Source organism: Symphalangus syndactylus, chromosome 17 (genome assembly GCF_028878055.3).
Source record: "Symphalangus syndactylus isolate Jambi chromosome 17, NHGRI_mSymSyn1-v2.1_pri, whole genome shotgun sequence".
Lineage (NCBI taxonomy): Eukaryota > Metazoa > Chordata > Mammalia > Primates > Hylobatidae > Symphalangus > Symphalangus syndactylus.
In genome coordinates, this window is record NC_072439.2 from 14030191 (window position 1) to 14048388 (window position 18198).

At 54.6% G+C, this 18198-nt stretch overlaps 1 protein-coding gene across 4 annotated transcripts; it reads left to right on the forward strand.

Annotated features, from left to right (window-relative positions):
* The first annotated feature begins 10 nt into the window (after positions 1–10).
* On the forward strand, positions 11–18187 carry FSD1 (fibronectin type III and SPRY domain containing 1). Of its 4 annotated transcripts, none has more exons than XM_055250454.2 (13): positions 11–181; positions 1324–1419; positions 1575–1706; positions 3257–3358; positions 5630–5652; positions 5832–5953; positions 7086–7295; positions 12548–12646; positions 13727–13886; positions 14253–14332; positions 17330–17581; positions 17692–17780; positions 17876–18187. In XM_055250454.2, exons 1-13 carry the CDS (start codon positions 167–169, stop codon positions 17984–17986), a joined length of 1491 nt encoding a protein of 496 aa, XP_055106429.1. In that variant the 5' UTR covers positions 11–166; the 3' UTR covers positions 17987–18187. The 4 variants fall into 4 exon arrangements, 3 of the variants coding, with proteins under 3 accessions (XP_055106429.1, XP_055105591.2, XP_063476874.1); XM_055249616.2 differs by having other exon boundaries at positions 17–181; positions 17330–17490; XR_010116531.1 differs by lacking the exon at positions 14253–14332 and having other exon boundaries at positions 25–181; positions 17876–17920.
* Positions 18188–18198: the final 11 nt, after the last annotated feature.

Below are 18198 nucleotides of genomic sequence, written 5' to 3' on the forward strand. Positions count from 1 at the left end.
GCGGCGGGCGCGCCTGCGCAATGCGCGCGGTGATGGAGCGCTAACCGGGGGCGCGGCGGCGGCGAGGGCTCGGCGGGCCATTGGCTACTGGCCGCGGCAAAGGCAGCTTGGGGACCCAGCGTGCGCGGGGCCCGCGGGCCGGGCCGGGGTGACCTGGGCTGCAGCCATGGAAGAACAGAGGGTAGGACGGGGTGGGACAGGGCGGGCCCGCAGGGGCGTCGGGGGCGGGGAAGGGGACCAGGTGTTGCCGCAGCGCCCCCACTCCCTCCCCGCCTCCGCCCCAGCTGCTCTGCGGCCGAGGCCCCACCCCATCGCGACCCCGCCCGGATCTAGGCCCCCTACCCCAGTTTGGGACGCAGCTCCCCCACATCTTGGCTTGGGGCCAGGCACGTGCCTTCTACGCCCCCCGACCCTGCCCTGTATCCCAGTCCCATCCCTGACCCCCATCCCCCACGCCCTCCCTCCTGGCTTCGGACCAGGCGTCCTGGCCCCTGCCCCACCCCTGGAAGACGCCCCGCCAGCTCCGCAGTGCGGACCCTACCGACCCTGCCCCAGGAAGAAGAAGCAGATCGGAGCCTGGGTCAGAGCGAGAGGCTCCCGAGCGGGATCCTCCCTCCCAGAATCCCCTGCCCTTCCCCAAGACCTCCCTGCCCCCTCCCCGGTTACCTGGCGCCCCCCGCATCCCCGGCCCCCAGGTTCCACCTTTGCCCAGGTAATTTCTTTCTCCTTGCTTATGCTTCTCCCCCAGGTAGGCCCCACCCCTGTTCCCAGGCTAGCCCCCATCCCAGGCTATCCCACCTCCCTGGGGTTTTTCCTTCCACTGAGAACCCTTTCCCCAGGTTAGCCCATTTTCCAGCAGACATCTTTTCCTCTGGGTTTTTCTGTCCTCAGGCTAGCCCCTCACGCCCCACCTTCAGGATGTAGGTATCGGGTTGTAGCCTTTGTGCTCAAGCACGCCTGGTTCGGGGCCAGGGTCTGTCCCTTCCTGAGAGGTTCTCTGTGAGCCTCAGTTTCCTCTCCTGTAATATGGGGTAGCTTAGGGCGCCCAGCTGCTATGGGTGAGTTGTATCAGCCTGGAGCTTTACCTCCTGGCTGGTGCCCAAGCTCAATAGCGTGGCAGCCCCCACATCTCTCTGGATCCCTGGAGGGGAGCGCGGGTCAGGGAGCCTGGCCAGCTGAGGGGCTTACCTGCCTGCCGTGTGTGTGTGTGTGCACATGTGTGTGCATGTGTGTGTACGTGTGCGTATGTGTGTGTACCTGTGTGCTCACGTGTGTGTACGTGCGTGTGTGCACCTGTGTGTGTCCACACTTCTGGTGGTGCAGGAGGCCCTGAGGAAGATCATCAAAACACTGGCTGTGAAGAATGAAGAAATTCAGAGCTTTATCTACTCCCTGAAACAGATGCTGCTGAATGTGGAGGTGAAGACGTGGGGGAGTCCTGGGGAGGTAGGGGGAGGGGAGGAAGCTGGAGGGTGCAGCCTTAGGAACTGGCCCATTGCTGTTGATGCCTGTGGGAGGTCTCAGGTTCCCCCTCTGAACACGGGCTTTGGCCAATACTGGCTGTTCCGACCCAGGCGAACTCGGCGAAGGTGCAGGAGGACCTCGAAGCAGAGTTCCAGTCCCTCTTCTCCGTCCTGGAGGAGCTGAAAGAAGGCATGCTTATGAAGATAAAACAGGACCGTGCCAGCCGCACCTACGAGCTGCAGGTGAGGGCTGGGGGCATCTTCCTCTCCCCCCTGCCCCTCCTACTCAACAGAACGTAGCTGGCCTCGGCATCTTCCTCCAAAAACTGGGTGCTCTGGAGTTTCTCATCTCTCCCCTGACCTCTCCATCCACCTGTACTCTTTTTTATTTTTTTGAGACGGAAGTCTCGCTCTGTCACCCAGCCTGGAGTGCAGTGGCATGATCTCGGCTCACTGCAACCTCCGCCTCCTGGGTTCAAGCGATTCTCCTGCCTCAGCCTCCCAAGTAGCTGGGATACAGGTACGTGCCATCATGCCGGGCTAATTTTCATATTTTTAGTAGAGATGAGATTTCACCGTGTGGGCCAAGCTGACCTCAGGTGATCCTCCCGCCTCAGCCTCCCAAAGTGCTGGGATGACAGGCATGAGCCCCTGTGCCTGGCCCGTCTGTGCTGTCTCTGCATCTCCTCTCCATCACGGCGTCCCTGAGTCTGGCTCAGATCTTCTCCTCCTGTCTTCACTCAGTGCCTCCAGTTTCTCAGCCCTTCCCACTGGCCCCCCAGATCTGAAGGTATCACCTCCACTCAAACATCACCCATGGCTCCCGTGGGCTGTCACTCAGACTCCAAGCTGGAGTCACACAGGCTGCATCCAGACCTCCTGGGCAACTTCCCAACATCCCAGATTCCTGTCCCCGGGGGACTCTGGAGCCCTGGAGCTCAGGTGTGGCCTGGGCATGTGAGTTTTTGGTTTGTTTTGTTTTGAGACAGAGTCTTATTCTGTCACTCAGGCTGGAGTACAGTGGCGCAATCATACCTCACTGCAGCCTCTGCCTCCCAGGCTTAAGCGATTCTCCCATCTCAGCCTCCCAAGTAGCTAGGACCACAGGAAGGTGCCACCACGCCCAGCGAATTTTTGTATTTTTTGGTGGAGACTGGTTTTCACCATGTTGCCTAGACTAGTCTTGAACTCGTGGGCTCAAGCGATCCTCCTGCCTTGTCCTCCCAAATTGCTGGGATTACAGGCATGAGCCACTGCGCCTGGCTCATGTGAGTTTTTTTTTTGTTGTGTTTTGTTTTTGAGATGGAGTCTTCCTCTGTCACCCAGGCTGGATCAGTGGCACAATCTCAGCTCACTGCAACCTCCGCCTCCCGGGTTCAAGTGATTCTCCTGCCTCAGCCTCCCGAGTAGCTGGGATTACAGGTGCCCACCACCACACCCAGCTACTTTTTTCTATGTTTAGTAGAGACAGGGTTTCACTCTGTTGGCCAGGCTAGTCTTGAACTCCTGACCTCAGGTGATCCTCCGGCCTCAGCCTCCCAAAGTGCTGGGATTACAGGCCTGAGCCACCACACCCAGCCTAATGTGTTTTTAGGGAAGGGATTCCCCAGGGATTCTGTTCTGCTCCTGGAGCCCAGCCCCATTTGGTGGGGCCCTCGAGGCGCCAATCTCCATCTCTCACCTGGAGTTCGAGAAGGGAATGGTACCCTGGATGCCGAATGGGGTGGGGAGCCCTCGGGGGGCCTGAGGCAGTGGGGTGAGTTGTCCCCTCCTTTGGTGCCCGGTATCCACAGAACCAGCTGGCTGCCTGCACACGGGCCCTGGAGAGCTCTGAGGAGCTTCTGGAGACAGCCAACCAGACTCTGCAGGCCATGGACAGCGAGGACTTTCCTCAGGTGGGTGCCTCCGATGCTGCCAGGTAGAGAACAGTGTGCCCACATTTGCATTTCAGGTGAACAAGCACACTTTTAGTGTAAGTATAGCCCACCCATGCCATAGTTAGCAAAAGCACATACTGATACCAAGAAAGTGTCCAGGCCGGGCGCAGTGGCTACGCCTGTAATCCCAGCACTTTGGGAGGCCGAGGCAGTGGATCACCTGAGGTCAGGAGTTCAAGACTAGCCTAGCCAACACGGTGAAACCCTGTCTCTACTAAAAATACAAAAATTAGCTGGATGTGGTGGTGGGCGCCTGTAATCCCAGCTACTTGGGAGGCTGAGGCAGGAGAATCGCTTGAACCTGGGAGGCAGAGGTTGCCGTGAGCTGAGATTGTGCCACCGTACTCCAGACTGGGCAACAGAGCGAGTCTTCATCTCAAAAACAAAGAAAAAGAAAAAAGAAAAGAAAGCATTCAGGCTGGGTGCAGTGGCTCATGCATGTAATACCAGCAGTTTGGGAGGCCGAGGCAGGAGGATTGCTCAAGGCCAGGAGTTTCAGACCAACATGGGCAACATAGTGAAACCCCATCTCTACAAAAAATAAAATAATTGGCCAGGCGCAGGGGCTCATGCCTGTAATCCCAGCACTTTGGGAGGCTGAGGTGGGCGGATCATGAGGTCAGGAGATCGAGACCATCCTGGCTAACACAGTGAAACCCCGTCTCTACTAAAAAAAATACAAAAAAATTAGCCAGGCGTGGTGGCGGGCCCCTGTAGTTCCAGCTACTCGGGAGGCTGAGGCAGGAGAATGGCGTGAACCCGGGAGGCGGAGCTTGCAGTGAGCCAAGATTGGGCCACTGCACTCCAGCCTGGGTGACAGAGCGAGACTCCGTCGCAAAAAAAAAAGAGATTGAGACCATCTTCGCTAAGATGGTGAAACCCCGGCTCTACTAAATATACAAAAATTTAGCCGGGCATTGTGGTGGGCACCTGTAGTCCCAGCTACTCAGGAGGCTGAGGCAGGAGGATGGTGTGAACCTGGGAGGTGGAGCTTGCAGTGAGCAGAGATCGCGCCACTGCACTCCAGCCTGGGTGACAGAGCAAAGCTCCGTCTCAAAAAATAAAATAAAATAAAATAATTAGCTGGGTGTGGTGGCACGCGCCTGTGGTCCCAGCTACTCAAGAGGCTGAAGTGGGAGGATTGTTTGAGCTCCAGAGTTCAAAGTTACAATAAGCCGTGATTGTTACACTGCACTCTAGGCTGAGGGACAGAGCCAGACCTTGTCTCAAAAAAAAAAAAGTATTCATTGTTGGTCTGAAATGCAAATGAATACTTTTTTAGTGTAAGGAGATATATGTGTACACTAAGAACTGCATTTGTTTGAGTATATCCCAAAGAGTGCATGGGACATAGTCATGATTTATCTGAAATGCCAATTTAACTGGGCATCCTATAGTTTTATTTAGTGAATTTGCCAGCTGTATGTGCTGGGTGTGGGCAGGAGGTTGGGGTGGGGATGGGAGCCTGTCTTGGCCATCCTGTGTCTTCAGGGCACAGTCCAGAAGTGCAGGGACACTTTGGCAAATGCCTTCCTCACGAGGCCTCAGTCTTCATGTCTGTAGAGTGGCTTTATGATTTGGTAGAAACAAATCTTTGGGCCGGGCGCAGTGGCTCACGCCTGTAATCCCAGCTTTGGGAGGATGAGGTCAGGAGATCGAGACAAGCCTGGCTAACACAGTGAAACTCCATCTCTACTAAAAATACAAAAAATTAGCTGGGCGTGGTGGCAGGCGCCTGTAGTCCCAGCTACTCGGGAGGCTGAGGCAGGAGAACGGCGTGAATCTGGGAGGCGGAGCTTGCAGTGAGCCGAGATCGTGCCACTGCACTCCAGCTTGGGCGACAGAGCAAGACTCCATCTCAAAAAAAAAAAACCCAAAAAAATGAAGCAAATCTCTGGGCGGGGTGCGGTGGCTCATGCCTGTAATCCCAGCACTTTGGGAGGCCAAGGCGGGCGGATCACCTGAGGTCAGGAGTTTGAGACCAGCCTGGCCAACATGGCGAAACCGCATCTGTCTAAAAATACAAAAAATTGGCCAGGCGTGGTGGTGGGTGCCTGTAATCCCAGCTACACAGGAGGCTGAGGCAGGAGAATTGCTTGAACCAGGGATGTGGAGGTTGCAGTGAGCCAAGATCACTCCATTGCTAATCCAGCCTGGACAACAGAGCAAGACTCTATCTCAAAAAAAAAAAAAAAAAAGAAATCTTTGTTGTTCTGTTCCTCTCTCTAGGCTGCCAAGCAAATCAAAGATGGGTAAGATGCTGGGGTCTGGCCCTCACTCCACTTCCCTGCCCCTGGTGTGAAGACAGGGGCCGCCTGGTGAGGGTGTCTCAGCTCAGAGCCCTGGATGGGAGCCCTGGGGAGGGGCCCCCTCGTGCCACAGATGACCAGGCCTGGTCCCCCGAGCAACGCCTGCCACCTCCTTCCCGCAGAGTGACCATGGCCCCTGCCTTCCGGCTATCATTGAAAGCGAAGGTCAGTGACAACATGAGTCACCTCATGGTGGACTTCGCACAAGAGCGGCAGATGCTACAGGCACTCAAGTTCCTGCCTGGTGAGAGAGGCACGCACTGGAGGGCCAGGACTTCCGGGGACTGACCTGGGAGGCTAGGAGGCCCTGAAACAGGACCTGGAGTGAGGTGGACGGCCTGGTGTCTGAATTCCACCTGGGGGAGGTGGAGCTCTGAGAATTCCACGTCCTGTGGTGGGGGTGGAGTCCTCATGGAGCCCTGCCCCTGGGTGGAGCCATGGGAAGACCCTACCCACTGTGTAGTGACATCCTGGGAAAACCCTGTCCCCAGGGTGGAGCCCTGAGAAGAGCAGGTCCTGTGGGGGTGGAGTATTCATCAAGTCCCGCCCATGGGTGGAGCCATCAGAAAGCCCCACCCACCAGGGGGTGAGGGCCTGGGAAAACTCTGTCCCCAGAGGTGGAGCCCTGAGAATACCATGCCCCTGGGGGAGTGGAGCCCTCCCGAGACCTCCCTGGATAGAGCCATGAGAAGGGCCCACCCACCACATGGTAGCTCCTGGAAAAACCCTATTTCCAGGGATGGAGCCCTGAGAAGGTCACGCCCCCGAGGAGAAATGGGCTGAGAACCCAGGCTGTCTATGATGCAGCCCCAAAGAAAGCCACATCCCTCATTGGCAGAGATTTTGGAATAATTCTGCCTGTAAATGATGGAATCCCAAGAAAGCTCAGCCCTCCCCCAACCCGCTGATGGAACCTTAAGAGTCTCCATGGCCGGGCGTGGTGGCTCACGCCTGGAATCCCAACACTTTGGGAGGCCGAGGCAGGTGAATCACTTGAGGTCAGGAGTTCAAGACCAGCCTGGCCAACATGGAGAAACCCTGTGTCTACTAAAAATATAAAAAATTAGCCGGGCGTGGTGGCTCACGCCTGTAATCCCAGCTACTCAGGAGGCTGAGGCAGGAGAATCGCTTGAACCAGGGAGTTGGAGGTTGCAGTGAGCCAAGATCGTGCCACTGCACTCCAGCCTGGGTGACAAGAGCAAGACTCTGTCTTTAAAAGAAAAAAAAAAAAGGTCTCCACCCTGCCAAGCATGGAACCCCTTTATGGCTCTGCCCCCAAAATTGTCCATCATGTGGTTGGGCGGCCCTGCAGCAAGCCTCCTGCCCCCTGAACCAGGCACAGAATCCTGACCCCCTCTCCCTTCCGTCCTGGTCAGTGCCCAGCGCACCCGTGATCGACCTGGCTGAGTCCCTGGTGGCAGATAACTGTGTGACCCTGGTGTGGCGTATGCCGGATGAGGACAGCAAGATTGACCACTACGTGCTGGAGTACCGGCGGACCAACTTCGAAGGCCCGCCCCGCCTCAAGGAGGACCAGCCCTGGATGGTCATCGAGGGCATCCGGCAGACAGAGTACACCCTGACAGGTAAGGGCAGTGTGCGCCCGCTCCGCCCAGCTGTGAACAGCCACCTCTTCCAGGCTCCCGTCTCGCCATCAGTCACTGGGGGCCTTGGGGACGATCCCCGAAGCTCATGGGGTGTGGAAGCAGCCTGAGGAAGCGGATCAGAAATACGAGACAGTGGCCGGGCGCGGTGGCTCACGCCTGTAATCCCAGCACTTTGGGAGGCTGAAGCGGGTGGACTGCCTGAGGTGAGGAGTTCAAGACCAGCCTGGCCAACATGGTGAAACCCTGTCTCTACTAAAAATACAAAAAAATTAGCCGGGCATGGTATCGGGCACCTGTAATCCCAGCTACTCGGGAGGCTGAGGTGGGAGAATCGCTTGAACCCGGAAGGTGGAGCTGGCACTGAGCCGAGATCGCCTATTGCACTCCAGCCTGGGCAACAAAAGTGAAACTCATCTCAAAAAAAAAAAAAATAATAATAATAATAATGAATATAGGCCGGGCGCAGTAGCTCACGCCTGTAATCCCAGCACTTTGGGAGGCCGAGGTGGGCCGATCACGAGGTCAGGAGATCGAGACCATCCTGGCTAACATGGTGAAATACCATATCTACTAAAAAAATACAAAAAATTAGCTGGGCGTGGTGGTGGGCACCTGTAGTCCCAGCTACTTGGGAGGCTGAGGCAGGAGAATGGCGTGAACTCGGGAAGTGGAGCTTGCAGTGAGCCTAGATCACGCCACTGCACTCCAGCTTGGACAACAGAGCAAGACTCCGTCTCAAAAAATAAATAATAATAGTAATGAATATATTTTTCTAGACATGGGATCCTGCCATTTCCCTAGGCTGATCTCCAACCCCTGGCCTCAAGCAGTCCTGCCTCAGCCTCCCAAATAGCTGGGTACTGTCCTCGGAGCAGGGAACAAAGCAGACAATAATCTTTTCCCTCCTAGAGCTGGCATTCTGGATTCACCCTCCAAGTGTTTGGGGTCCTCCTTGGCAGTTACAAGAAATTGAAAGCTGGCCGGGCATAGTGGCTAAAGCCTGTGATACAGCACTTTGGGAGGCTGAGACAAGAGGATTGCTTGAGGCCAGGAGCTGGAGACCAGCTTGGGTAACAAAGCAAGAGCCCATCTATTAAAAAAAAAAAAAATTTAAAGTTACCTGAGCATGGTGGTCCCAGCTACCAAGGGAGGCTAAGGTGGGAGGATTGTTAGAGCCCAAGAGTTGGAGGCTGCAGTGAGGCATGACTGCACCACCGCACTCCAGCCTGAACAACAGGGCAAGACCCTGTGTCCACAAAACAGAGAGAGAAATAAAGAAGAAGAAAAAAAAAACCCCAAGGAATCCACCCAGCTGGTGGAGGTAGGATCTGAAGGGGGGAAGCCTCATGAGATTAAAAAGCCATCCTGGGCCAGGCGCGGTGGCTCATGCCTGTAATCCCAGCACTTTGGGAGGCTTAGGCGAGCGGATCACGAGGTCACGAGATCGAGACCAGCCTGACCAACATGGTGAAACCCCGTCTCTACTAAAAATACAAAAATTAGCTGGGCGTGGTGGCGGGCGCCTGTAATCCCAGCTACTCGGGAGGCTGAGGCAGAAGAATTGCTTGAGCCCAGGAAGTGGAGGTTGCAGTGAGTTGAGATTGCGCCACTGCACTCCAGCCTGGTGACAGAGTGAGACTTCGTCCCCAAAAAAAAAAAAAAAGCCATCCTAGCCGGCGTGGTGGCTCACGCTGTAATCCCAGCACTTTGGGAGGCTGAGGTGGGTGGATCACTTGAGGTCAGGAGTTCAAGACCAGCCTGGCCAGCATGGTAAAACCCTGTCTCTACTAAAAATGCAAAAAAGTTAGTGGGGCATGGTGGCAGATGCCTGTAGTCCCAGCTACTTGGGAGGCTGAGGAGTGAGAATCACTTGAACCTGGGAGGTGGAGGCTGCAGTGAGCAGAGATCGCGCCACTGCACTCCAGCTTGGGCGACAGAGCAAGGGAGACTGAGGCAGGAGAATGGCGTGAACTCGGGAAGCGGAGCTTGCAGTGAGCCTAGATCGTGCCACTGCACTCCAGCCTGGGCGACAGAGCAAGACCGCGTCTTGCTACAGAGGGAGACTCCGCCTCAAAAAAAAGAAGAAAAGAAAAGCCATCCTGATCCAGGGGAAACCCTGAGGGGCGGGGAGAGGCTGGCTGACGGGTTTAACTATCACCATTCACTAGCTGCTTTTGGGCTGTAATCAGCCGGCTAGTTATCTGTAATTAGCATACATGGTTAATCATGAGCACGCTAATTGCAGGGGGAAAAGTCATCAGCCGCAGGAGCTGCAAACAGCTATTGGCTTATCCTTTGCTTGAGAATCAAAATAAACACACCCCTTTTATTTGTTGTAAATAGGATTCCTCAAATCCCTCCTCCAAGCGCCCCCGCCTTTTGGTTTTGTTTTCTTGTAACTTTGTATTTTGAAATAATTATAGATCCATAGGAAGTTGCCAAAACAACTAAAACAAAAAGTACAGTGAGGACCCATGTAGTCAGCATAAAACCCGAGAAATGGACACGGGTGCAGTGGACTCACATTCTATCTTTTTTTTTTTTTTCGAGATGGAGTCTCGCTTTGTCGCCCAGGCTGGAGTACAGTGGCCTGATCTGGGCTCACTGCAACCTCCGCCTCCCGGGTTCAGGCTAATTCTCCTGTCTCAGCCTCCCTAGTAACTGGGATTACAGGCGCCCACCACCATGCCTGGCTAATTTTTGTATTTTTAGTAGGGATGGGGTTTCTCCATGTTGACCAGGCTAGTCTCTAACTCCTAACCTCTGGTGATCCACCCCCCTTGGCCTCCCAAAGTGCTGGGATGACAGGCGTGAGCCACCGCGCCCGGCCACATTTTACCAGTTTTACACGTGCTCATTCGGGTGTGCATATATAATTCCACACAGTTTTCTCCCATGTGTAATTTCATGTCACCACCAACACCACGGTCAAAGTATAGATCTGTTCTGTCACTACAAGGCTTCCAGGTGCTACGCTTTATAACCATGGCTTCCTGCCTTTGACAAACTTCCTAGTGAGTGAATTCCTCAGGGCAGAAAGTTGGATTCATGGAAAGCTGTGCAGGAGCGAGGATACTGATGAAAGCAGCCGCCTATGTGGTCGTTTGCAATCCACCTACTGTTTTGTTGATTGCTTGGAAAGACGGGAGGGTTTGGGCTATTTTCTTCTTTCTTTCCCTTTTTTCTTTTTTCTTTTTTTTGAGACAGGATCTTGCTCTGTTGCCCAGGCTGGAGTACAGTGGCTTGATCTCGGCTCACTGCAACCTCTGCCTCCCAGGTTCAAGTGATTCTTCTGCCTCAGCCTCCCAAGTAGCTTAGACTACAGGCACTACAGGCATGCGCCCGAACGCCTGGTTAATTTTTTTTTTTTTTTGAGATGGAGTCTCGCTCTGTCGCCCAGGCTGGAGTGCAGTGGCGCGATCTTGGCTCACTGCAAGCTCCGCCTCCCGGGTTCACGCCGTTCTCCTGCCTCAGCCTCCCGAGTAGCTGGGACTACAGGTGCCCGCTACCACGTCTGGCTAATTTTTTATATTTTTAGTAGAGACAGGTTTTCACTGTGTTAGCCAGGATGGTCTCGATCTCCTGACCTTGTGATCTGCCTGCCTCGGCCTCACAAAGTGCTGGGATTTCAGGCGTGAGCCACTGCGTCTGGCCTTTTTTTTTTTTTTTTTTTGAGTTGCAGTCTCACTCTGTCACCCAGGCTGGAGTGCAATGGTGTGATCTTTGGCTCACTGCAACCTCTGCTTCCCGGGTTCAAGCAATTCTCCTGCCCCAGCCTCCCGAGTAGCTGGGATTACAGGCCCCCGCCACCATACCTGGCTAATTTTTGTATTTTCAGTAGAGACGGGGTTTCACCTTATTGGCCAGGCTGGTCTCTTGGCCAGGCTGGTCTCAAACTCCTGACCTCAGGTGATCTGCCTGCTTCGGCCTCCCAAAGTGCTGGGATTATAGGCGTGAGCCACCGCGCCTAGCCAGTTTTTGTGTTTTTTAGTAGAGACAGAGTTTCACCATGCTGGCCAGGCTGGTCTCAAACTCCTGACCTTATGGGTTTCTCCTGCCTTCATCTCCCAAACGTGCTGGGATTACAGGCATGAGCCGCCACACTCGGCCTTTTTTTTTTTTTTTGAAAGACACGTTCTTGCTATGTAGCACAGGCTGGAGTGCAGTGATGCAATCATAGCTCTCTGCTGCTTCAACCTCTTGGGCTCACATGCTCCTCCTCCCTCAGCCTCCTGAGTAACTGGGACTACAGGTCTGCACCACCACACCCAGCTAATTTTTTTGGAGGGGGGACGGAGTTTCGCTCTGTCACCCAGGCTAGAGTGCAGTGGCGCAATCTTGGCTCACTGCAACCTCCGCCTCCCGGGTTCAAGCGATTCTCCTTCCACAGCCTCCTGAGTAGCTGGGATTACAGGCGCCACCCGCCACCAATTTTTGTATTTTTAGTAGAGATGGGGTTTCATCATTTTGGCCAGGCTGGTCTTGAACGCCTGACCTCAAGTGATCTGCCCACTTCGGCCTCCCAAAGTGCTGACATTACAGGTGTAAGCCACCGCACCCAGACTAATTTTTTATTTTTTATTATTTATTTATTTGAGACAGAATCTCAAATAAACGTGTCGCCCAGGCTGGAGTGCAGTCATGCAGTACAAATCTCTGAAACAATCACTGTGACAGGGTCTTAAAGCATCCTGATTGGTCTATGTGGGTTGGAGGCGGAGTCAAGTAATTCATAGCCCCTCAGGGAGAGGAGGGCAAGGAATGGTCTCAGGGATAAGCTGTTTGTTTATTTTTTATTTATTTATTTTTTTTGAGGTGGAGTTTCGTTCTTGTTTCCCAGGCTGGAGTACAATGGCATGATCATGGCTCACTGCAGCCTCCACCTCCACCTCCCGGGTTCAAGCTATTCTCCTGCCTCAGCCTCCTGAGTAGCTGGGATTACAGGCATGCGCCACCACATCCGGCTAATTTTTTGCATTTTTCGTAGAGACGGGGTTTCACTATGTTGATCAGGCTGGTCTCGAACTCCCGACCTCAGTTGATCCGTGCGCCTCGGCCTTCCAAAGTGCTGGGATGACAGGCGTGAGCCAGTGCGCCCGGCCGGATAAGATGTTTATAAGGTGGTTCTTAGAATGGCGTTGGGAATCACTGTGGGACATGACAGCTTTAACCCATGACTGAGAGTCTCAGGGAATAACACACAGTGTTGAAATGCCTCTCTTGCCTCCCAGGTCTCAAGTTTGACATGAAATACATGAACTTCCGTGTGAAGGCCTGTAACAAGGCAGTTGCAGGAGAGTTCTCTGAGCCGGTGACTCTGGAGACACCAGGTGACTGGATTCCACCCTTGTCCTACCCCTAACTCCACGGCCCCTTCCTCCCACGGTCCCCAGAGACCACGAGAATCCTCGAAGCAGGGTAGCTTTGTTGCCCTGGCCGCCAGGAAGCCCAAAGCTCCGTCCACAGTTGGCTTCCTTAGCCTGAGTGTCTGCTATAACCCTATTTTTGTCCTTTGCTTCTGAGGTTTACCCCAGTATATCTCGATGGTTTTTATATACAGTCACACACACTCTCTCTTTGCAAAAAAAATAGATAAGTCTTCTATAGAGCTGGGGATGAGATTTGAGTAGTGAAGACCGATTCCAGAGCCTTTCACAGTGACACCTTCGCATGCCCTGCTAGGAAGGAAGTCCCTCTGAAATCTAGCCTAACCCCCATGTGCTGTAGCCCAGCCCCTTTTTTGGGATTAGTCCTCCATGGAAGCACAGGGTAGTGCAATCGGCTTGAAAATGCCTCCAGAGGCCCGGCACAGTGGCTCACACCTGTAATCCCGGCACTTTGGGAGTCTGAGGTGGGCGGATCACGAGATCAGGAGTTCGAAACCAGCCTGGCCAATATGGTGAAACCCTATCTCTACTGAAAATACAAAAATTAGCTGGGAGTGGTAGCGTTCACCTGTAATCCCAGCTACTTCGGAGGCTGAGGCAGGAGAATCGCTTGAACCCGGGAGGTGGAGGTTGCAGTGAGCTGAGATTGTGCCACAGCACTCCAGCGTGGGCGACAGAGTGAGACTCCATCTCAAAACAAAAAAAAAAGAAAATGCCTCCAGACCCGGGAGCGAGACTTTTAGGCAACAACCCTCGGCCTTTGCGCCTCTGGCTCCATGTTCTGTCCCCTCTACCCTTTGCCATCTTGTCTCTCCTGTTGTCTTTCTGCTTGTCCGTCTCTATATCTGTCTCTCTCTGAGCCTTTGTTGGTCTCTTATCTCTGTCTTGGACTCTTGTCTCCTTGGCTCTTTGATTCTCTGTCCCTGTCTTGGTCTGTCTTGGTCACTCTCTGTCTCTCTGTCTCTCTCTTGTGTCTCTCCGGGTTTCCCCATCTCTGTGACTCCCACGTCTGCCCGGCCCCAGCGTTCATGTTCCGCCTGGATGCGTCCACATCCCACCAGAACCTGCGGGTGGATGATCTCTCCGTGGAGTGGGACGCTATGGGCGGGAAGGTTCAGGATATCAAGGCTCGCGAGAAAGATGGCAAGGGGCGGACGGCGTCTCCCATCAACTCCCCAGCCAGGTAGCCTGCCCCCTCCCCTCCCTAAGTCTCTGGTGGAGAAGATCAATCTGGACATGGACACAGAGCCCAGTGTGGTCAGAGCTGGCGTGGAAAGGGGACCTGGGGCTGGTGGAACCCAGAGAGGGAATGAGGGGAGAGGAGGTTTTGAGTGGGGTTTTGATGGTTAAATAGGAGTTTCCCAGATGATGGAGGGCACAGGCATGTACTGACATAAACATGAGGTGCTCGATGTATAGATAGAGCCAAATACTGCCAGAGATTGACCCAACATCCACAGTGGTTGGGGTGGACTAGGGTAGCCTTACCATGGGAGAGATAAGTGTTGACCTGAGCCTCCTGAGCCTGCCCACTCCCTGCCCACCACAGAGGTACTCCATCTCCCAAGAGGATGCCCTCAGGTCGTGGGGGACGGGACCGCTTCACCGCTGAGTCCTACACAGTTCTGGGTAAGGAAGGGGAGAAGAAAGGGGAGAGGGGAGTTTTGGGCAGGGGCCTAATAGTGGGGGTTGAGGGAGAACCTTTGCCTTTGGCTGCGGAAACAGGCAGCCATCAGCAAAGCTGCTCCCGGAATAACAGGTTATTCTGGCACTGCCCAGATGGAAATGTTCCGGGATAAGAGATTGCTGGGGAAAGCCAGAATTTATGGAGTGAAGGAAAGAAACTCTGGACCAGACAGTGCCTGGGCAGGAGCTTGGGGGCAATTTTCTGGACTCCAAGGAGTATCTGGGACTTGGGGAGTAGCTGGGATTTAGGGAGTAGCTGGGATTTCAGGAGTAGCTGGAAAGAATGGTTGCCTGTAGAGCAGCTGGGTTTGTGGGGGAGCTGAAGCCAGGCAGGAGTTTTGGGGAATCACCAGAGGGTATGTGGAGGAGCCAGAGAAAACAGTGTGAAGAGAAGTCAATAGCAGCATAGGAATGATTGGATCCTGTGAAGAAGCTGGAGTTAGTGGAGGACGGGCAAGGGAGGAACTGGAGTTTAGGGGAATTGCTACTGTTCATAATAGAGCTGGAGAAAGAGGCTAAAGTATGAGGAAGTCACTGTGGTCAGGAATATCTAGGGAGAAGGAAGTTAGGGAGTAGCTGGGGTCATGAGGATAAGCTAGGGCCTAAGGGGAAGTTATGGTTCTATGGGGATCTACATTTTCTTGGGAGCACCTGGGATTGGTGAGAGTTTTAGGGAGAAGCAGAAGATACAGGGAGTTGTCATTGGAGTTGCTGAGATTTGAGAGAGAGAGAGAGAGATCATCCTTGGGAAAGGGCCTGGATAATTTGTGGTTTGGGGAGTAGCTGAGATCAGGGAGGAGCAGACCTGGAGAAGATGTGTATAGAGGTTCATCTTGTATCTGGAGGGGAGCTGAGATATGATACAGAGATCAGTTGTGATCTGGGAGGGGCAAGAGTATGAGGAGAAGCTGAAGCTCATGGAATAGCTGCATTGGGTGAAGGAGTAGCTGAGATGGCAAGAACCTGGATCTGGGGCCTGGGGAGGATCTCAGCTCTGGAGAGAATCTGGATTGTGTACAGAGCTGAAGCCAAGGGGTATCCCAATTCAGAGGGTTCCTGCAGAGTGTGACGGAGGCTTGAGGAACACCTGGATTCCAGGAGGAGCTGAGGCCTGGAGAGTATCTGGCTTGGGGAATGCTTTGGGGGAACTTCTGGCCTCAGCAGTAGCTGAGGCCTGGGAGAACCTGCCTTCCACACGGAGTTGGGGTCTGGATAGAATCTGGATTCAGAGAGCAAGAGGAGGGAGTCTTGAGTCCTGGGGAGTATCTGGACTCTGTCACAGCCAGGAGCTAGAGGGAGCTTCCAGACTCTGCCAGAGCCAAGAACTAGGGGGAGCATCTGGACCCTGCCAGAGCTGGGAACTAGGGGGAGCATCTGGACCGAGAAGGACTTGAGGCCTGTGGGAACACTATGAGTCTTCCAGGAAAAAGGATTTGAGGATGATCTAGTTTCTGGGAAGGACTGGAGGGGTATTTGGACATGGGGAGGAACTGAAGGAAGTTTCTATGGCTTGGAGGAGTCTGGAAGGAGTAGCTTGGGCTTGTAGAGAATCTGAAAGGAGTAACTGAGGCTTGGGGAGTATCTGGGCTTAATAAATTTCTGGAGGAAGTTGATAAAGCTTAGGAGTATCTGGGGGGAATACCCGGGAATCAAGGAATATCTGGAGGGAATAGCTGGGACTTGAGGAGCATCTGGAGGGAATAGCTGCAGCCTGAGGAGTATCTGGGGGGAATAGCTGGGACTGGGGAGTATCTGGGGGAAATAGCTGGGACTGAGGAGTATCTGGAGGGGAATAGCTGGGACTCAGGAGTATCTGGGGGAGAATAGCTGGGACTCAGGAGTATCTGGGGGAGAATAGCTGGGACTCAGGAGTATCTGGGGAAAATAGCTGGGAATGAGGAGTATCTGGAGGGGAATAGCTGGGACTGAGCAGTATCTGGAGGGGAATAGCTGGGACTGAGGCGTATCTGGGGGAAATAGCTGAGACTGAGGAGTATCTGGGGAAATAGCTGGGACCGAGGAGTATCTAGTGGAAATAGCTGGGACTGAGGAATATCTGGGGGAAATAGCTGGGACTGAGGAGTATCTGGGGAAATAGCTGGGACTGAGGAGTATCTGGGGGAAATAGCTGGGACTGAGGAGTATCTGGAGAGGAATAGCTGAGACTGAGGAGTATCTGGGGGGAATAGCTGAGACTGAGGAGTATCTGGGGGGAATAGCTGGGACTGTGGAGTATCTGGAGGGGAATAGCTGGGACTGAGGAGTATCTGGAGGGGAATAGCTGGGACTGAGGAGTATCTGGAGGGGAATAGCTGGGACTGAGGCGTATCTGGGGGGAATAGCTGGGACTGAGGAGTATCTGGGGAAAACAGCTGGGACTGAGGAATATCTGGGGGAAACAGCTGGGACTGAGGAGTATCTGGACGGAATAGCAGGGACAGTGGAGTATCTGAAGGGAATAGCTGGAGCCCAAGGAGTATCTTCAGGGAATAGCTGGAGCCCAAGGAGTATCTGGAGGGAAGAGCTGGGGACCAAGGAGTGTCTGGAGGGAATAGCTAGAACACTGGGAGTATCTGGAGGGAATAGCTGGGAACCAAGGAGTGTCTGGAGGGAATACCTGGAACACAGGGAGTATCTGGAGGGAATAGCTGGGGCCCAAGGAATATCTGGAGGGAATATCTGGGGCCCAAGGAGTGTCTGGAGGGAATAGCTGGGAACTTGAGGCGTATCTGAAGGGAATAGCTGGGGTTCAAGGGGTACCTGGGGGGAATAGCTGGGAACCCGAGGAGTATCTGGGGGGTACAGCTAGGAACCTGAGGAGTATCTGGAGGGAGCAGCTGTGGTGTAAGGAGCACCTTGGGGGCTGGCCCTTTGTGGAAGGGCATCTGTGGTCCAGTTCTATCCATTTCCCCTGCCCACCCTTCCTGCCCTGCGCCACAGGGGACACGCTGATCGATGGTGGGGAGCATTACTGGGAGGTGCGCTACGAGCCGGACAGCAAGGCGTTCGGCGTGGGCGTGGCCTACCGCAGCCTGGGCCGCTTCGAGCAACTGGGCAAGACGGCCGCCTCCTGGTGCCTGCACGTCAACAATTGGCTGCAGGTCAGCTTCACGGCCAAGCACGCCAACAAGGTCAAGGTGCTGGATGCCCCCGTGCCCGACTGCCTGGGTGTGCACTGTGACTTCCACCAAGGTGACCCCAAGCCCCAGCTGCCGTCTCTGGCTGCCCCTGCCTGAGTCCCCTCCATCTGCCCCCATCCGACTTCTGACGGGTCCCACTGTCACTCTGCCCTCCCACCCCAGGCCTCCTGTCCTTCTACAATGCCCGCACCAAACAAGTGCTGCACACTTTCAAGACCAGGTTCACACAGCCACTGCTGCCTGCTTTCATGGTGAGCTGCCCTCCGCGGCCCAGGGGAGGAGAGGGTGGTGCTGGGCACTGGAGTTCGAAGCTGAGCCCCTCCTGCCTCCCCCCGCTGTCCCTCAGGTATGGTGTGGCAGCTTCCAGGTGACAACAGGCCTGCAGGTTCCCAGTGCTGTGCGCTGCCTGCAAAAGCGAGGCAGTGCTACCAGCAGCTCCAACACCAGCCTCACCTAGGCCCCCAGGCACCCACCCAGCTGGGGTGTTTTTAGGGGAGCTGCCACCAGGCCCAGGCTGCTGGAGCCAGGCACCCTCCTCTGTCACTTGCTGCTTGGAGCCTTAACTCCAGATGGGGGGGTCACCAAGAGGGAGTGGGCACCCTGGCGGGCCCTCTCCCCACCTCACCTCTTTAATAAAGGTCAGACACTGGCCAGGCCAGGCCGCGGTGC